Below are 19,868 nucleotides of genomic sequence, written 5' to 3' on the forward strand. Positions count from 1 at the left end.
TGAATTAACAGAATTAATGAATATTGTCTGTATCGCTAAAATTAAATTTAGTACCATACAAAATGAGTACATTTTTTTTAAAACTCGTGCCAGGTAATAAGAGATTGAAATCTTACCTTATTAGTTGGGTATTTTTAATACTTATGGCAACACAAATACTGCGTTTCGTTTCATGACATACAATAATGAAATGCAGAATTATATAAATAACTACAGGTCTTAATTAAATACCTTTTAACTAATTATGCTTTTTATTGCTTTAGACATACAATAAAAATTAACGTGAATTAATTAATTACAAAAAAAAGTACTTTCTCACATCTTTAAATTTAGCCATAGACAAATGCAGATCATGTGAGGTTCCATTTTGACCACAGATTAGAGAGTATGTCTAAAGACAGATAGGAAACGGCCCTAGTATTGGTTAAACGATAAACAAACTGGTACCGAGCTAGATTGTCCAGTAGGTGGCGCTGAATACAATATGGCGTCTGCCGCCCACAGATTAAATATACCTGTCATACTTTTTTATGATCCGTTCCTTTTCATGTATTGCGGTTAAAAATAAAACTATTGAAGTATCAAATAAAACTTTATTGATGAAATATAACATGAAATATTTTGTTTACGAAAATCAATAAGCATTAAAACTATTGGATTTTAAAAGATTACAGTTACTGTTGTGATTACAGTAGGTACATTGTTTTAGTTTTTACATAATGTACTCACGGCTTGACATTTGTATGTAACTCATACAAAATAAGTTGCGTTATGACTTATAGTAAAATAGTTTTTAATGTTCTCCATAAATTCACACGTTCACTCTCACTTTGGTTCTGTCCAATCCAATAGCCACTGTAAGCAGGCCAGATCTACACGTTTCTCACCACCTGTAAAATATATGAAATATTTGTAAATTAAGAGCAAAAAGATGCACATGTCACCGTAAGACTGTAATCTCCTACATCATCTACATTCTACACTAATATTATAAAGAGTACAGCAGATGAACAAGTGATCTGTCTTATCTACCATACCTACTTACTCTCTGTTTTGTTTCTAGATTTGCACTACTTTGTTAAATAAAATTAATTTACCTTGTCAAATGTGTACTTGTCAATCAATTACATGTACATTCACAGAATCTGGATTTCACCAATCTGTAATTAAATAATTAACTTTTATTTGATCCTAGTTGAAAAGCGTCAGAGGATAGTGTTAGAATCATTTTGAGGGTGTTTTAAATTTTAAAGGTACTTACCAAATGTTCTTATCAACAGAAGTTAATATTCATCTAATACAAATCTTCCTAATTTAATGCATTTATGTCATGGCATAACTTGCAAATGAAATGAGTTCATCGTTTGTAATCAAGCATTCTTGGTCTAGTTTTATTGCTTATATAGGTTTCTTCTAAACTTATTTGAATATGAAGTAAAGGTTGGTTCATCTGGATTTTAAGTAACAGTTGACAATAATGATCAGCACCGGTGATTCCATAGCAAGCACTTTTATTGTAATTGCAGCTTAACACCTTATAAGTTCGATATTAACCTGAAACAAATAGGTACTTAGATTCACTGTATAAAACACGTATCATCATTCACTGTGTCCTGCAATCTATGCCTGCAATGTACCTACGTGTATTGTATTTTGGGTCCAAACTACAAAGTATGTTGTTACTCCATGAAACGATCCATATTTAGTTTCCATTGATTTAAATGGAGTTATGAATGATATTGTAATGAAGATTTAATCCTTTGTGTGGTTCAATACTTGATAAAACATGATGTTGCTGCAAGCTGCAAATTGCAATAACCTTTCTCGAGTGGATATCTTAGTTGACAGAAATTTCTTCTTAAAACAAACATCAATCCAACTGGCAATCCATGCACATGTAGTTCTTATTAATATTGATTGAGAAATTATTGATTTTAATTAGATAAAATTTGTTTAAAGAAAAACACGTTTTTTCGATGAAAATTTTTGACTTTTTTTTTTTTAATAATGTCACAGTTGTAGACTTGAGTGAGACGGAACTAAATTGATTAAAGTGAAAATTACGACTTTGAATTAATATACTTTTAAATAATCATTTCATTTATAGAATGCAAATAGATTCAATAAAATAATTTATAAATAAAAGTTGAAGTTGTAATTCGAAAATGTTTACTAACTTGATTCCAGCCAGACACGCAAAAGACCATTGTCGCATAAAGAACAACTATAAAAAAAGTCACTTCCTCTCGGAACTGTCAAAAAAATTCACTCTCTATGGAGCTGTCAAACTCTATGGCGTTTCCACCCCGTGATTTTGACACCAGCTGACAGCTACAGACAGAGTTAGTGGTCGATATTCCTAAAATATCTTCAATCGGGATATTCCAGCAAATAAACCATAAAAATGGCATGTACATTTTGTGGCCCTAAACTGTCGCTATGCGGGCTCGTATTGAGTGTATGGGGAATCATCCAATTGGTAAGAATAACTAGATTTTTACTGTTTCATACATCGAACATTTGTGTGCCCATGAAAGATGCTTGAATCTCGTGATTTTCAGACGCTGATGGGCCTCTTCTATTACGTTGGTGCCGTCGCCTTACTTGAAGATCTTCCCCTGGGAGAGAACCACCACGATGTCGATCATTTCCTTAACGAAGTGAAATATAGTTACAATCAGGTGAGTCACAGAAAATTAATCCCATTTATTTCTATGTCAATAAATCTGATCGAATGCTTAGTTTTCACGGTTAGGGTGTATCAAAGGGGGTCCGACACATAGCCGAATTTTCGAGCGTAATTTGTATGGAGCAAACAGAGAAATTTTGACGGATTTAGTATGGAGTTTAGACTTAAAAAAAAAAAAAAAATTCAACTTTGGGAACTGCGATGTCATTTAATAAGCCTATTGCCTTATTACAGAATGCAACCAACTGCTGGATCGCCGCCCTCCTATACGTGGCCACGCTGGTCATCTCCGGCCACCAGTTTTGGATGAACAACCGCTCTTCTGTTAGCATGTAAATGGAGTGTTAACGTGTGGTTGCACTGTTGTTACGTTGAGTAATTCCATTCCATTTTTAATTTATTTTAATTCTTGAGATGTGAACAATAAGTGAAGTATTATTGTCAACGATAAGTACACAACACAATTTGGACACAAATTTTAAATAGTTTGCATCTGTGGTGATAACCACTGTAACAAAGTAAAGAGAGCTTTTATCTTTTGGTTCTCATGAAACATATCTAATTCTATTTTGGTTATTGTTGCTTGATATAATGTGGAATGTTCTTACTTGTGCTTAGGTCTCAAAATGAGTGCCACTCAATACCTATCTAGGACAGCATGAGTTATACAACTAAAGCATTACTTATATTTTCATCTGTTGAATAGAAGGTAAAGTTTATTGAAGTAATTGAAGGATGTAGACCTGCTATTACATTAATATATTTAAAACCGTTTGATCCTTATAGTAATAATCAACGATTATACATTTAACTATGTATGAATATATAAATTAGGTTCTTATGAATTTAATTTGTATGGTTAAAATGGAAATTATTAAACAAAACTATCTATACCTAATTGTAAATAAAGTAAATATTAATGTAGGGAACCTATAAATGCTTAGATTTTCTTGAAATAAATGTATTAATGTTGGAAATTGGGTTTTCTTTTAGAGACTTGTAATTTTTAATACTACTTTTCAAGGGTTTTGTGAGACTGATGATTTGATGACCTTGACCATGACATCCATGACATAAATAGTTGTGGAGGTGATTGCTTAAAATTGCTGGCATTGCATTAATCTGAATAAATTAATAAATAAAATACCCTATATCATAACAGCCAGGAATGGTAACATAATGTTTTAATTTATTTGTTTTTCATGCTTTGTAATTTATTCAAAAAGAGATATTATAGTTAAAAAAATATTTTATCTTTCTGATTGATAATCATAGACATTTTTAAAACTAATAATTGTCAGTTTGATGTGTATCATCTTGACAATTTGTAAGATTGTAAACAAACAAGAGTGTAAAATTAAATAATTTCTAAGCATAGTATTCAGCAGGGTTTTAGCTAAATGTGTACTGGAGGTTGTGTGTATAAATGCGGCATTTGTTGTTTGATGCTCAGTATTTGGGCAATTGTACAATTGGTAAGTTACATTGTTTCTATCCACTAAAGTACTAAACGACCTCCGCTGAAATTCACGCGAATACCCGCGGCCGTTGCTTAAGTTGCTATACAGCAGGGTACCTATTCATCTAGCCGTGTAGCATGCAATGTATCAGATACTGTATCAAGTGAGAACATAGGCACGAGCTCGCGCGTGGTTCGCAGGGAGATCGTAGCGACCCGCCGAGTGGCGGTATCACTGCGAGCACAAAGGCGGCTACAGGAGCTCGCAGCCAGATACGCGATGACCGATCACGAGCCGTACTCACTTGAAGGTTGCTTACGTCACATGCTACGTTACGTGCTACTTGGCAGGTGAGTACCCTGCCTAACGGGCTATTTTCAAATTGCCTAATATGCCGACTTTCATTACAGAGTTTAATGGGAATATTTTACAAAATCGAAGCGACCCCCATGATAAAGGACGTCGCAGTGAAAGACTATACAGACTACGACGATTTTATAAAGAAGACGAAGGAAAATTATAAAAATGTCGGTTACCTAGTTTTTCCTATTTTCTTTTCATCAACTCTAATCGTTACCAGTTCCATTCAGTAGCTATTAGACAACATCAATGACATCATACTGGTTTCAATATTTAGGTCTACTTCAGAATCGGGCACAAAGCTAATTCTGAAGAAGGCCTACTGCCTATTGAAGCGACTAAGTATAGCCGAACGGTGACGGTGTGTCGGCGGAGTAGCCGACTCGTGATTCGAGCACCATCTAAACTGCGTAAGATTACCTATAATAAGTTTTTTTGTATTGTACAAATGACTAATAGTCCCGTTAGCCCCTCGTGTTAAGAATAAGCTTGTGTTACGAGTGGGCTCGTTCACCCGTAGCCGAGGAACCCGCGTTCCTCGGATCTCGAGTCGGCCAGTCCGACCCATTCACCGTTCGGCTATCGTGCGTGGCTATTACTTTAGTCCGGTCGCCGAGCACGTAGAATTTCGTTCAATGACCCCAAGCTATCCATCCTTATCGCTCGCGCTTAATTATATGTATTGCTGTCGCGACTGTGCGACGGGAAGCCGCAGTGAGTGTGCGAGCACGACAGCAATTATATCGCTTTTATAATAAGTAAGTAGTATCGATCTATTGATTTATTGATCAACAGAGCGCACTAAACTGCTGGGTCGGCGCGGGAGTTTACGCTGTCATGGCCGCTATATCTGTCGTCTGCATCATAGGCGGCGGGAAGAAGGTGAAGCAAGCAATGGCGGCGTTCGACGACGACGAAATATTCTGCGCACCGCCCGAGGTCGAGCCGGGCCAGCAGAAGAAAGGGAAGAAATAGATTGTTTAGTATTTATTTATTGTTAGTCAATAAAGATATTGTTCTTACGATGATGTTGTGCTTGCTGAAACGATTGATCCGAGCTGGAGGACCCACCAAGTACCTAAAGTTAGTAAGCATCAAACGAAAGTCGAAGGTTAACTGACAGGAAATGCCATATATTGCGTTAAGGTCGCCCTATGTGTCAAATACTTGGTGAAGCCCAAGGATATGTAGCCAAAAACGTTACCAACATGGTTGTGTTGTGCTTGTGTGCATTACTTACTCCAGCAAAATTTTCATAAATGTTGTGCTTTGTTAGCAGATAATTAGTCAACATTTTGGTCTCTGGGTGTCACGAACTATACTGGTCATCACAAAAATCGGCCCACCTACGTTTTACAGGAAAACTCGTTTCTACTGACACAATCATGGTGCCCCAACAATATTGATGTTATTTGAAAGCCCAATAAATATCCTTAAAGAAAAACACATTTAATTTCATAATAAACGCGATATAGGTACAATAAATGTGACTTGAAAAATAGACCTCACTTTGGGCTCACCTCTGGGATCAATTAGACCAATTTTAATGGTTATAAAACCGAATAATGATCTCACGTGTCCTCTTTAACAGATGGATAGCGATTAATCCCAACTTAACAGTTTTATCCTCGTAAGTCCTGTGTTTTTTCAATAGCAGTATTCATATCTGCCGGATGTACTATACCAAGTACAAACTAAGAAATGTGCTTCAGACCGAGATAAAATATTGACGGTTTTACATAGTTATTTAAGTGTTACATTATGTTTTGTATTTTTTACTGTAAGTTTAGCATCTTTAGCACCTGTTTTAAAAGAAAAATATTGAAAATAGTTTGTACTCCTGTAAGTACGTTAGGCATTTTATACAGTGTAAAAAATAATATAATTGAGATAAAGTTTTTATTTAAGTATTAAAAATAAATCATATTTTTCTTCTAAACGTCACTTAAGTAAGCAATAATTATAAAATTCAGTGTTTAAGATAAAATTATTTGGCCTTAGCGTTTTATATGGAGAATTTCACCAAAATTAATTTTTCCATACTAATATTTTTGTGATTTTTTAAAAAGCCATGAATTCAAATTTTATGAAATTTTGTAGGTAGATTGTAACAACATTAAGCTATAAAAAAATTAAGACATTTTTTTGAAAATTGGTATCCGTATAAAAATATATTTATTTTTGTTTAATGGAAACGGACGACAATTAGGACGAGCTGTCTTTGAAGATTAAATTCTAATTTAAAAAATAAAATTAAGCATAACATTTCATACGTAAAAGTAAGCCCTTGAAGTATATTTTCAAATAAAAAGAGAATGATGGACATAGCTATACTATGAAAGAAATTACATAGTAATGAACTTCAAAGAAAAAAAAACGCTAATTTTATACCTAATACAACTTTCATACAATTATTTGTGTAACAAACGCCTAACGTACTATATCAAGTACAAATTATTTTGACCGATCATAAACCTCCTAAAATACAAAGTTTCTTTTTAAATTTTGTTTAATTTACAAAAACTATAATTTATATTTACAGATACATTTAAAAAACAAGACAAAAAACAAAAGATTACTTTGATATAAACAGATAAACTACCCTCGTGCCGGCCGGCAATCCGACCGCGTGACCATTTTGAGAAAAATTGACACTGACAATGACAGTTGACGTTACCTGTCTAACATGGCGGAATTGACCATAGAGTATTGAATGAGTATGGTCGTATCATTTTTGCCATTGTAAAAAAACAACCCGGTAAATGGGGAAAGAAAAATTTGTACTTGGGTAAGTACATTAGGCAGTTACGCTTGCTATGAAATTTAAATGTCAGGTCTGAACTACTATGCTTAGTATGTACTTGTACAAGTACGCGGGGACTTACGAGGTTATAGCCATAAAAGTTGGCTCAAGCGTAACTACCTATTTTTTGAAGAAGTGACTGGATTCTTCTACAGACACATTTTTGGGGTAAAAACCAGTCCTTTAATGAAATAAAGTTTAGGATGCATACGTTTGAAAGTGCTTGTCGCGGGAGAGTCGATTTTTGTGATGACCAGTGTATTTGACGCTGAATGTCCTACTAAAATGTAAAAAATAAATAAATGATACGCTTATTGGTTTGGATTATTTTATTGATTTTGTGCTATGTTATGTTTTTTATAATGATAATATTAAATTGGTTACTTCACTTCTTCCAGTTGTTTTCTGTCGAATGTCACCGTTCCAATGTTCACACTTTTAATTTCATCTTTACTGATTTGTCCGCTTTCCTGAAATGAGGAGAATTCAGGTTTAGTTACCAAATAGGTACTTGCTGAACTCTACTATTGATATTGAAGTAAACCCTATTTTACAGTGGCTCGTAATGATAAACACTATTTGGCATAGTCAATGATATATAAGTAAGTAGGCGTTATTTTTCAACAAAACTGTAGTCAGATGTTGTGACGCAAAATCAGAAATACCTACCTACTTAATACCGGAAGTGTAGGTAGCCTTTATTTTGAAATCGCAAGGCTTACGAAGCCAGATTGCTTGAAGTTAGAGGAAGCAATGACCTCTCCAATTGATTTTCGAAAGTCTATGCTCTAAGTAGCTTAAGTGTGGTTTGAACTGCATAGGTACAGGATGTCCTAAAAAGTAGTGTCAAGACCGAATCACCTCCATTTATGTTCCGCGATTTTTGATAGTTTTCGAGTTATGATTGTTTTAAATTTCTGTGCTTAAGCACTTTTTTGGTCACTGTGGCGCGAATAGATAAGGTACAACATGCCTGATTTTTTTATTATTATTATTAGATGAATACAACGCCTAGTTATTCAGAAGTATTTACATCCATAAGCGAGATCTTGACTGTCAAAATACGTTAATTAGGCAACTGGGCTTCGGCTTGAAACTACTTTTTGGGACACCCTGTATAATGGGAGTGAGGCCTATGCCCTGAAAAGCAATACCTAAGCAAAGACTTGCTTTACTTTTTCAATACCTGGGCTGTGTCCACCTCTTCGTCTTTCGGGGGCTGGTTTGGGTTGAGCCAGGGGTCGGCGAGGATCTGCGGGATCTTCACGCGCACCTTGAGTGGCGACAGGATCTTTGTGATCAGCTTGCGGCATTCCGCCGTGACCTTCGGCTCGCGCGGGAACGACACTTTGTTTTGCACTTGCTGTGAATACAAGTGTCTCGTAAATATAGGGTGAATTGGAGAGTCAGGAGTTGAGAAGTGAAGTAATTTTTGGTTGATGACGTCATAAGCATCCCCACACAGCCTCGGTGGATACACCCTAGCTGCAAGTAAACATCTCGTTTTGTCTCTGCTTGATCTGCTTCGGACATCTCTTCACATCTACACTTTGATGAAGTTCGGATCTTAACCAACCCAAATATAGTCTTATCGTCACTTCGAGATATAACTGGTGCTGAGAAAAAGTGGCGGCCAGGATCTCAGTTTCTCTGTCTTATTTAGAGTAGGTATGCGCACACCGTTGATTTTTAGTTGGCCGATACTGTTGTGCCCGATTTGAATTTGTATTCGGCCAAATTGAATCGGCGTAGTGTGCGCACTCCCATACATGCCCATACTGATCAACTGCCCGACTAAACTATCAGCCGACGAAAAATCAACGGTGTGCGCCTACTCTTAATATACCCAATACCATTTACAAGATGTCTTTACCTTCAACAGCTGTGTATAGTTGGTATCGTCGAACGGTAGCCGCCCGTACACGATCGCGTAGAGCACCACACCCATGCTCCAGATGTCAGAGTCCTAAATTCAGAAAAGTCATGATTTTTTTGCCAATTAACCAAAGGGACAATAAATGGGCGAGTACTAAGGAGAATGTTTCCGTGGTCTGAGTAATGGTAAGACTCGGTTAGTTGGTGGTAGGGTTTATATTCAAGTCATGCGGACTTCTTACCTGAGGACGGCTACAAACATCCACCACAACAACAATGTTAACAGTATTGTAGTGTTCCGGCAGTGGTAAGACCACCTGCTTCAGACGCAGAGGTCCCGGGCTCGATTCCCAGTGGGGGTAGATTTTTCTGTTCGGTTTGGTTGGTGGTAGGGCTTGTTCTAAGTCCGCCTGGCTAGCTACCACCATCTTACCTAAGTCTGTCGCCATAACAACAATGTTAACAGCATAAAGCATTTTGCCTTCTATTAGTAGTACACTTATTTGCATGCCGTGGCAGCCTTTAAGTAAGGCAACACCACATAATGTTTGATGTATTGAGGTTATATTAGATAAGGTGTATGCTTTGTTGGCTGTCCTTAAAATAAATAAATAAATTGTGTTCCGGCAGTTAGAGGTAAGATAGCCAGTTCCTCCGTGGTTGAGGAATTCGGGTGAAGCTCGCTTCCACTTCGGCCTGATCGTCACTTACCATGAGTGACGTACAGGCCAATAGCTTCCTCGTTGTGGATAAAAAAAAAGTTGGACGTAACATAGACAGCAGTTCGTTTGTAGTAAGGATTTCAATGAAGCTCGCTTCCACTTTTGGCCTGATTATCACTTTAATTAGCTGAGATGCAGGCCTATATAGAGCTTCCTCGTTGTGAATAAAAAAAAGAAGCAGCGGAATAGACTTTCAGTAGACAGGACCTTTGTCAGCCTCTTTTTCAAGGGTTTTCAATAAATTACCTGCGGCCGGTACGGGACTCCTTTCAGGATCTCGGGGGACGCGTACGCGTAGCTCCCGCAGAACGTTTCGCTCAGAGCAAACACCCCGTTCTTGGGCTTCATGTGGCCCCTTGCGAAGCCGAAGTCCGACAGTTTAATGTTTAAGCCGTGGTCCATGAGCAGGTTTTCGCATTTTATGTCTCTGGGTAACAGTAATGGTTAAGTTATCAATGACTGTTTCTGGTCCTTGCTACTGGTATCTTACTACAGTGTCCAGCAAGGAGGATCTTGGAAATTAAGCGTATGAAGCGATAAATTTGATTCATGAAATGACCTCAATTTTCATTATACCTAAAGGAAGATGATTTAGAAAATAAAGACAGAATCATGTTATTATTCTGTAAGCAACTAAAAGCACGAGTAAGCTCTAAGTCATAGTGAGACGGTAAGGCAGCTGCGATATGTGACGTAACAGAGTTTATAGGTTCACATCTGTGAAGTCTCGCTGACGTTTGACGGAACAAAAACGCTAAATAGGAACCAACTTAGATGCTATATGCCTGTAATTGCGGCCGACCACGTAATTAGGGTCATTATTTGAAAGAATCATTATTACCGATGGACAACGCCTCTCTCGTGGCAGTAGTCGACGGCCTCGACGAGTTGCTTGAACCAGCGGCGCCCGCGCATCTCATCGATGTGTTGATCCTTGCGGATTATGTCCAGGAGGCTGCCGTTCTCGGCGTATTCCATTACGATGTACACTCTGTTAATATGGGGGGAAGGATTATAATTTTAGTTTGTCATATCAGTTGCTTATTTTCCATATTCTGGTCCTCCTACTTTAAGTGTTTGATATCGCAAAACAGAATTTGGAGGCATGAGAAATCTATCTACTAACTATACAAGAAAAGCGCAAACATGCGTAATATAAGTGGTGGTGGTGATTGGAAGCCTTTTTGTTTTTAGAATATCTTCCTGTCCTTGGGTTTTCTGGAAGAGATCGCTTCCTAGGGATAAGACCTACTAAATTATGCCGTTTCAATTTTATATTTAATTCATAATAATAATAATATCACTTTTGTATCATCATCATCATCATCATTTCAGCCATAGGACGTCCACTGCTGAACATAGGCCTCACTTTTGTATGGTTTGCAAAAAGAGTATCTATTTTTCTATCTGTGGCCAGCCAGCTCAAAATGTAAAAGAAGTCAGATTAATGCAAAAAATGTCACAGCACCTATGCGTGGTTTCGATGGCTTGAAGAAATCTTATTAAATTTTCATGTTTCAGTCCTTTCACAACTTCGATTTCTCTTGGCAAGAACTTCTTCAGGTAGTCGCCGGGCGCTTGGAACTTGCTTATGATTTTGATCGCCACTTGGCAGTTGTGGCGGTCACTGGTGGCCACCTGAATTTTTAAATAAAAACAGTTAAATGTTGTTTATGATAACGAAGACTGATTTTTTTCCGTAAAGAGACGTAATCGCATTAATAGCGGCTTAAAGGAACATTTCGACGCTCCCATGGGTAGTGGGTAGGTGGGTAATGTAGCTTTAGGCAGTTGGTTACCATTCAGCGAGGAGTTCCATAAAAATCTTCTGAACTCGCCTCTTCTGTGAATAGCGTAAAATATTCTCCTCCTTTTTTAAAAAGAGGTGTGTAATAAAAAGTTTTACATGTGAGATAGGGTCATTTCGCCTGTTCGCGTCCATCGCCCAATTCGCGTCCATTTTGCCGATCTCCTTTTAAAAATCCTCGAAAACAAGTCAACTAACACACCAATCAAACGAAAAGTCATTACCGCTAATACATCAATGTATAAGAGGCACGCACACATATACAAAAGTCCTGTGCGTCCAACCATTCCTGTTTAGAAAAATAGTTAGTCTCGGCTGTTCAACAAGGAAGCTCACACGCGCTGCATATTTAGATAAAAATTAGTGTGCAGCGGCGTGTTTGATGGTAAGTTTTATATTGTTATTTGTGAATTTTAGGATAGATAGCTATTTCTACAGTTTAATGATGAAAAAATGTATAATGTTTATTATGAATTTGGTAATGTTTTTTATATTTAACGAATAAAATAAGGTGGACGCGAATTACTACATCGATTTTACAAAACTTCCACTTTGCGTCCACAATGGACGCAAACTATACCTATCCTCTATAATAATAAACCAAATTGCGTCCACTGTTTTCGTTAAATACTTGCTTATAAAAAAAATTTAAAACATACTGTTTAATATTAATGTGTATAGGTAAGGTCATTTTAAGAATACAAGTTCGCCCATCTGACCCTAAGTGAGCTACTTTTATTTTATTTGATATTTTTGTGCTTGTTTAATTTTTTCCAAAATTTGACCTAAAAACTGCCTAAATTTTTTTTCTCGCGTGTTTTTAACCGCTTCTGTTATTTGATATTAATATCGAATATGTCTTTAGTCAAATAAATTTAATTTCAGATCCAGATAATGATTGGATAGCTAGTTACGAGCCGCGAAAGTTTAACAAAGGTACAAACCACGAGAAAAATTTCAACTTGGAATTCGATTAAAAAAAAAATAAAGGTGATAGTGGATTGCCAATGATCTTAAAAACATCTCTAGCTTGTCTTCTTTCCAATGATATGTCACGTCATGTAGTAATTAGATATTGAAATTCGTCAAAAATTCAAAGTTTAGGGAAGAAAACTGAACAATAATACAAAAGTAGTTGAATGGCTTCTTAACATTTCTAAATGTGGATTTCCAGTAAAAAGCAAGAATTGTTGGATACTGTTCAAAAAATAATTCGAGACGGAGAGTTTAAAAATAATTTCAAAGATGATCGTCCAGGTCAAAAATGGATTGAAAAATGTTTGGCCAGAAATAAAGAATTTTTTACTTAAACCAATGTTGAGAAGAATTATTTTTATTTTTTAAAGTGAGTTTTAAATGATGATAATGTTGATTTTTAATAATTAAGTTTATTGATAAATAAAGAAATGTTCAAATACAATGTTTCTTTATTAATTCTTAAAAATATCACCCCTATATTCCTTTTCTAAGCTGCTGGACGCTAAATGGTCCACGGGTGGACGCAATTTGGATTTTGTGGACGCAAACTGGGTATAACCAGGCCTGTTCATCTCCGCGAGTTCACATCGAAAACAAAACACGCACGATAGCCCACCTACAGGAGGCGATTCGACAAGGCGTCACATACGAGATACGAGCGAGCATTGACACACGCACGCGTACTCTTGTATTATGGAAAAAAATAAAAAAATACTGTGTAAAAAATACTGTGCAGTATTTTACTGCCTAAATAATAATAAAAACACACAATGTACTTTTTTTAAGTTGCCTGAAGACACTGAGAGGTAAATAAGTGGTTATTGTTATTCATGATAATTCATGCAAATTCATGTATTTCTTCCGACATTTTCCGCGATTTGGCACTTCACGTCACACATTAGTTTGCCGAAGTTCGCCGAGCCAGCTATTGTCAATTATTATAGGTGTCAAACAGGATAGGGTCTTTGCGCTGGTTTTCGTCCAACTATCGGAGTTGCCAACTTTGTGATCTTAAAATACCCTTACATAAATGTATCATATTATTTTATGTCGTTCGAGTGCTCATAAAGGCAGTCAACTAAAGTCCATACTGCAACGCACACACAATCCGCACCGTAACGTAAACGCCTCGCCTCGCCGATGACAGTGCGCGAAGGGCAATGACAGCTCGCAAAACACTGACGTATATCAATGTCTCATGGACTTGGCGTAACTTTAAAATAAACGTACTCGGTACATTACGCACACATTTACACGCATTATAAATACATACACGATTTAAGAAAACAACATGGCCGCAATATAGGCAATCAGCTGACAGGTATTTGTGTGTGTGTGTGTGCGTGTAGTTGTCAGCTGATTGCCTTTAAATATGTTGTTTCTTTAAATCTTGTATGTAGGTACCTACTCGGCACAAGTCAGGTAGTTAGTGACGTCACATGAAAATGTTGCCAGAATGAGTACTGACCAAACATTATCTATTTCTTTTTTTTATACATCACCAGGGGTAAGTTAGAAAGAGATAAACAGCTGTTTGTCATTAATTTGTCGAATTTTTGTATAGATCTATATTTCCTCTCCACTATTACCTCCATGCCACAAAAGGCGATACGTTGTTCTTCATCTAAGATTTAATTTTGTATGAAGAAGTTTAATAAACACTTAAAATTGTGTTTATAATGCTATCAATTAGACATACGTGCCAAAAACTTTTCCTGTCAGCACGTTTTTTTTCTAGCGCGATGATTTCTGCAATGTACCGGTGACCGGTGTATGGCCGCGCATTTACGTAATTTTTTGGAACTCACTACTTTTTAAATTACATTTTCATTTAGGTAGAACTGTTGCTTAGGCATTATAGATTGCAACAAAACTAGCGCGGGATGGCTACTGCCTTCTGTGAATACAATACTTTGTATTCAAAAAACAATGCCGGAAATTGGCGTCTTTTTTTTTTCGCGCGGCCATCGACCAAACCTTGTTTTTTGATTACAAAATAGTATAATAAACCAAACTTACTATGACATGTATACCTCTAAACTCAGTCTGAACTGAGTTACGAGCATTAGAAGTTTGATGATTTTCATACTAGATTTGCTTTTTGCGCGCAAGTTTTGTAAGAAATTGCAACAAAATAGTGACATTGTATGTGTAAACAAACAATATCATCCATTAAAGGCTCCAGACATCAGTATGCAGCAGAATCAGCGCAATAAAAAAATAGCGCAATATTTTGTTGCAATTTCTTACAAAACTTGCGCGCAAAAAGCAATCTAGTATGAAAATCATCAAACTTCTAATGCTCGTAACTCAGTTCAGACTGAGTTTAGAGGTATACATGTCATAGTAAGTTTGATTTATTACACTATTTTGCAATCAAAAAACAAAGTTTGGTCGATGGCCGCGCGAAAAAAAAAAGACGCCACCTTCCATACAAAGTCTGGCATTGCCATTTTACGCATGTGTTTATGGCAGCTCAGTGAAATGGACGAAAACCGAAGTTAGATAGAAAACCAGCACAATGACCCTACTTTCAAAAATTAATATTGCGATTTTATAAATCACTTAAACAACTTTATATTAATTTGCGGTACGAAGTACGCCGGGACAGCTCGTAAAACAAATTCATTATTTACATATTACTAATTTATCAACTTTGTTCATTGTTAGTTCATTAGTTGTTCGTGTTTCGTTTGGGTTAGACCAAGAGCCGAATGCAAAAAATAAATGTTACTTAATTATATTAATCCTACAAAAAACGGACGGACGTGTGCAAGTCTAATAGCCATATACTTGGTTAACTCATTTTAAAAAGTGCACAAAAACGTTCTATGTTCAGACAGACTATATGACGAATCTATAAGGGTTCCGTTTTTGCCATTTGGCTACGGAACCCTAAATACCGTATCAAAATCTGTTGCATAGTTTTAAAGATCTAAGCATACATAGGGACAGACAGACAGGAAAGCGACTTTTTTTTATAATTATTACGTAGTGATGATGGGCATATAGATTATAGACCAAATAAAGACATTTTGATTTAAGGGGGGGACATCGTAAGAGCCATTCACATTTTTATCAGAAAGTTAATAAATTAATATACAGTGTGAGTCACGTTAAAGTGTACATATGAAAATAGATGAAACTAGACCTATTTTTATCGACAAAAAAGAGGTCAAAAATTTTTTGAGTTTTTTTTTTATTTTTTATACAATTTTTTTTCTTCCAATTACTTATTGTAAAGAAAACGTAATAACTTTTAAACTAAGCGGTATATCCTGATAAAATAAAAACGGTAATGATGCTAAATAACAGGCGATACTAAAAAAATACATAAAATCCACAAAAAAGGCCAACAAATAATAAAAAATAATACTTTTTGAAAAAAAATTGCTTTTAAATTCGTGTTTTTTTGGTTATTTGATAAATTTCTCCAAAAAATGCCCCTATAACAGGTGGTTTTTATTACTTTCTATTATTTTCTATCGTATTATCTTTGTAAAACCAAAAATCGCATGTCTCTATCCCTATCACAACATTTGCTATGAGCGTTTGAACAAAGGCCTGCACAACATTATTCTCCGCTGCAGGTAGAGAAAATTTTAATTTTAACTAAAATGCTTATTTTACTTCGAAATCTTTTGTTTTTATTTGAACTTAACTTGTCTTTATCTAAATTACAAATCTAGAGCCATTTTCAGTTTCGTTGTTAACGAAGCGTTGAATAGCGCGCCCGGAGAGGCTTAGTTCAAACGATCATTGCAAATGTTGTGATAGGGATAGAGACATGCGATTTTTAATTTTACGAAGGTAATACGATAGAGAATAATACAAAGTAGTAAAAACCACCGGTTATAGGGGCATTTTTTGAAGAAATTTAAAAAATAACCAAAAACACACGAATTTAAAAGCAGATTTTTTTCAAAAAGAATCATTTTTTTTTATTTGTTGGCCTTTTTTGTGTATTTTATGTATTTTTTTAGTATCGCCTGTTATTTAACATTATTACTGTTTTTATTTTATCAGGATATACCGCTTAGTTTAAAAGTTATAACGTTTTCTTTACAATAAGTAATTGGAAGAAAAAAAATTCTATAAAAAATTTAAAAAAAATCTCAAAAATTTTTTGACCTCTTTTTTGTCGATAAAAATAGGTCTAGTTTCATCTATTTTCATATGTACACTTTAACGTGACTCACACTGTATTTAGGTTTTTGAAATTTAAAACAGCCAGGAAATCAAAGAGGCAAACATAATACCTTTGTGATTTTATAGGAATTTTATTGTAAAACACGGTCATATTAAACTTTTATAAAAAAATCCAGAGGTAAATGTTTTTTTTCGAGAAAAATTTTTTCTAATCGTGTTTTCGAAAATATCATCCCATCACACATACGTTCTGTAATACATAATATTGAAAACAGTGCGAAATATCGTCAATTGCAGTTTTCACATACTAAGGGCCCATAATGAAATTATTATAATGTTTGATTATGTAATAAAATTTGGTTTGAAATACCTACTGAATTGAATTTTTATTTCTTACTAGCTTTTTGGCTTCGCCCACGTGAAATAAATTGTCACAGTTATGTGTGTTATAAAATATTTAGGTGCTAGCTCTTACACTATATAACTGGCGGCCGCATGTAGCTGCGCGTTGCCGCGAAGAGCAGTGAATGCAAGTGTGGTGCGCTAGATGGCGACACAGTAGCTTCTTGTAGCAGTCAGCCCTATGGCATCAAGACAGTACCGATCACTGACGTATGTCAACAAAACGGTGCTCGACTCTTAAGACAAGCTAAATTACACCATATTGTTGATGACATTGAGCATACATTTTTTTGAATACCTTCGCGAAGAAAAACTTCTGTACGTAGTACTTATTATTATTCTGTGGTATAACGCCTAATTCTGAAGTTTATCTATTTAAAAAGAAAACGCAAGATGTTTCTAATACAACTGAAAGTTAATCTTAAAATAGAATATATAATGAATACATTACACAAATTTGTCATAGAAATGAGTGCTGGGGCATTTTTATTATCGCCGTCAAACTTGCCAACTGCACTAAATGGACGCGAACAGGCGAAATGACCCTATAATGCAAAACTTAATGTAGTTAATTGTTCAAAAATTTTAGACATTTTCCAATACTGTGCTATTGGTGTCATTTACGAGCGAGAAGAGCAGTTTTTCCGCAAGGCCCATGTACATTGTAAGTAGGTACGACAAACTAACACTGCACGGATTCATTTTATTTTGATTTGAAATTATTTGAAGTAACCGCGCACGTCCACGTTGTGACACACTATTCTGAAAGTCTAGCAGTACTTTGAAGTCTTTGTTGACAGCACACCCCATACCTTGACGGTGGCATAGGAGCCAGATCCGATGGTCCTACCGAGAACATAGCCATGGGTCTCTAACACCGTGAGCTTCCTCTCAGCCTTGGCCTCAACGCCGCTGTGCACGGCTGCCGTGGGCTCCGTCGACATCTCGCCGAGAACATTGTCATTGGCCCTCACATCCGGCCCCGGCATATCACAGAAATATTTATATTATTTAAAAATTGCTGCAGTAAATGTCACATTATAATATTAACTTATATTGCGACATAGCTGTATTTTTTTCATTAATTTTGTATGATTTTATTCATGCTGTCATTTTGTCAAATTGATTATTTTCGTGATTGACGCGAACGTCATTTGAAAAAGGCGCTGGATTTTCATTTTTTTATTGCCAGTCTTTTTTGACCATAGAGTATTAATGGTTTTAAACTATTGAACCTACTTTAAGTTTTTGTATGTGTACGAATGAGGTTTAAATAAAAGAGAACCTATTAGTTAATTTCTTTGCTCTTAAGAATGAAATTATCAGCTACTTTCCTGGGTTAATTCTGTAGAGCTGTAAAAATTGCTAGACATAGTATTCCTAACTAGCAAGAGCATCGATTCAATAACACAGCCTGAATATCGAATAAGGTGAAGTGCATTTTTGAGAGCCGAGTGTTACTGACGGAATTTTGCGTTAAAACCCGGCGCTCGTCCGTCGTTCCATCACAAAGAAAACAATTGCCGCGATTGCACCAGTGGCTGGTCGTGCGAATCGTGTCGCGAGCGCTGCTGCGACCATTCAGAGCATCACCAGAAATCCTGGAACTCTCTGGAACACCACATCCCAATGTTCGCAAAAATGTAGAGCAATTTACGGAAAATAGTGATTTAACATAACTTAAATACGAGGCTGGCTGTTGCTTAAGATTGGTAATTCATTTATGGGAAAATGCATTGATAAACTATTGCAGAGTAATTACTCATCACAAATTCAAGGCACAACCTGATGAGTACCAATCAATGAAAAAGGGCTGGTATAAAATTTACGAAAAATAATAATGTTTGGAATGGCGTTTGATAGAAACCTTTTAAAATGAGACTGCCAGTGGTGAATGAGTTTCTTGCGCTGCTTCTTCTCAGCACAGGCCCATTTATTGTTCCGAAGCAGTGGTAGGGTTAGGGACGTTTATAGCGATTTTTACCCGACTGCGCCAGGAGGGTTATTAAAAGTTTATTTTCAGAAATATGACTTGTACGACTTTATACAAAACATACTGATCTCCAACCATCCCGGATCAACGTACACTGGCCGAGCAATACTTCATTCGATGACCTATTTTCGTACATTTGCCGCGTTTTTTGTTTGCTTTATTCTGAAAGCGTTTTTTCTAGAAGGTATTCCTTGCGGTCTTTTGTTGCTGTAATTACGTATTTTGTCTACGAGCTTTCATTACGTTTAGATTACGCGTGAGTGATTATATGGGTTGTTTTGGTCGCTGAATCCTATATTTAAATCAGAAAATATTCAAGTGTTTGAATAGGTTATGAAGAATACGAGCTTTCATTGAAGATTAATATTTAGGTAAAGGCCCATTGATTACTTTTTACGTAATACTCGTACTTTTTATAGATACCCTTATTCGTAAGTACAACTTACTTAATTGGTTTATATTCATGTATTTATGTTAAGTGACTATAAATTAATTATGCGTTTATAAAATAGCTACTTTGAGTCTCTAATTCGTTTTAGCAGTAACGTTTCAATTACGTAGGTATTGTATTTAATTACTATTTCAAGAAATGTTTGAGTCTTTAACACGAGCAATTGTGTTTGTCCTTTA

At 35.9% G+C, this 19,868-nt stretch overlaps 2 protein-coding genes and 1 long non-coding RNA gene across 3 annotated transcripts; 2 read left to right on the forward strand and 1 right to left on the reverse strand.

The window, feature by feature from the left end:
- Positions 1-2,319: 2,319 nt before the first annotated feature.
- On the forward strand, positions 2,320-3,666 carry LOC135079717 (ribonuclease kappa). The gene is made up of 3 exons (XM_063974325.1): positions 2,320-2,479; positions 2,562-2,681; positions 2,924-3,666. Exons 1-3 carry the CDS (start codon positions 2,405-2,407, stop codon positions 3,023-3,025), a joined length of 297 nt encoding a protein of 98 aa, XP_063830395.1. The 5' UTR covers positions 2,320-2,404; the 3' UTR covers positions 3,026-3,666.
- A 345-nt stretch (positions 3,667-4,011) lies between these two features.
- On the forward strand, positions 4,012-5,572 carry LOC135079718 (uncharacterized). The gene is made up of 3 exons (XR_010258879.1): positions 4,012-4,164; positions 4,560-4,676; positions 5,305-5,572. It is a non-coding gene; the product is annotated as an uncharacterized LOC135079718 (long non-coding RNA).
- A 2,054-nt stretch (positions 5,573-7,626) lies between these two features.
- Positions 7,627-18,383, reverse strand: LOC135079719 (testis-specific serine/threonine-protein kinase 3-like). Its single transcript, XM_063974326.1, has 7 exons — positions 18,058-18,383; positions 11,378-11,547; positions 10,751-10,900; positions 10,156-10,336; positions 9,186-9,278; positions 8,499-8,675; positions 7,627-7,782 (listed from the first exon to the last, which is right to left on the reverse strand). The coding sequence occupies exons 1-7, from the start codon at positions 18,232-18,234 to the stop codon at positions 7,693-7,695; spliced, it is 1,038 nt and encodes a 345-aa protein (XP_063830396.1). The 5' UTR covers positions 18,235-18,383; the 3' UTR covers positions 7,627-7,692.
- Between the last annotated feature and the right edge of the window lie 1,485 nt (positions 18,384-19,868).

Source organism: Ostrinia nubilalis, chromosome 17 (assembly GCF_963855985.1).
Source record: "Ostrinia nubilalis chromosome 17, ilOstNubi1.1, whole genome shotgun sequence".
NCBI lineage: Eukaryota > Metazoa > Arthropoda > Insecta > Lepidoptera > Crambidae > Ostrinia > Ostrinia nubilalis.

What these genes read in the sequence shown, in the direction of transcription:
- LOC135079717 (XM_063974325.1), top strand. Translation starts at nt 2,405, where the DNA reads ATGGCATGTACATTTTGTGGCCCTAAACTGTCGCTATGCGGGCTCGTA. An exon ending in TATGGGGAATCATCCAATTG is followed by an intron (nt 2,480 to 2,561) that starts GTAAGAATAACT and finishes CGTGATTTTCAG; the next exon opens with ACGCTGATGGGCCTCTTCTA. An exon ending in TGAAATATAGTTACAATCAG is followed by an intron (nt 2,682 to 2,923) that starts GTGAGTCACAGA and finishes GCCTTATTACAG; the next exon opens with AATGCAACCAACTGCTGGAT.
- LOC135079719 (XM_063974326.1), bottom strand. Translation starts at nt 18,234, where the DNA reads ATGCCGGGGCCGGATGTGAGGGCCAATGACAATGTTCTCGGCGAGATG. An exon ending in GAGAGAGGCGTTGTCCATCG is followed by an intron (nt 10,337 to 10,750) that starts GTAATAATGATT and finishes ACTGTTACCCAG; the next exon opens with AGACATAAAATGCGAAAACC. An exon ending in ACTATACACAGCTGTTGAAG is followed by an intron (nt 8,676 to 9,185) that starts GTAAAGACATCT and finishes TTGTATTCACAG; the next exon opens with CAAGTGCAAAACAAAGTGTC.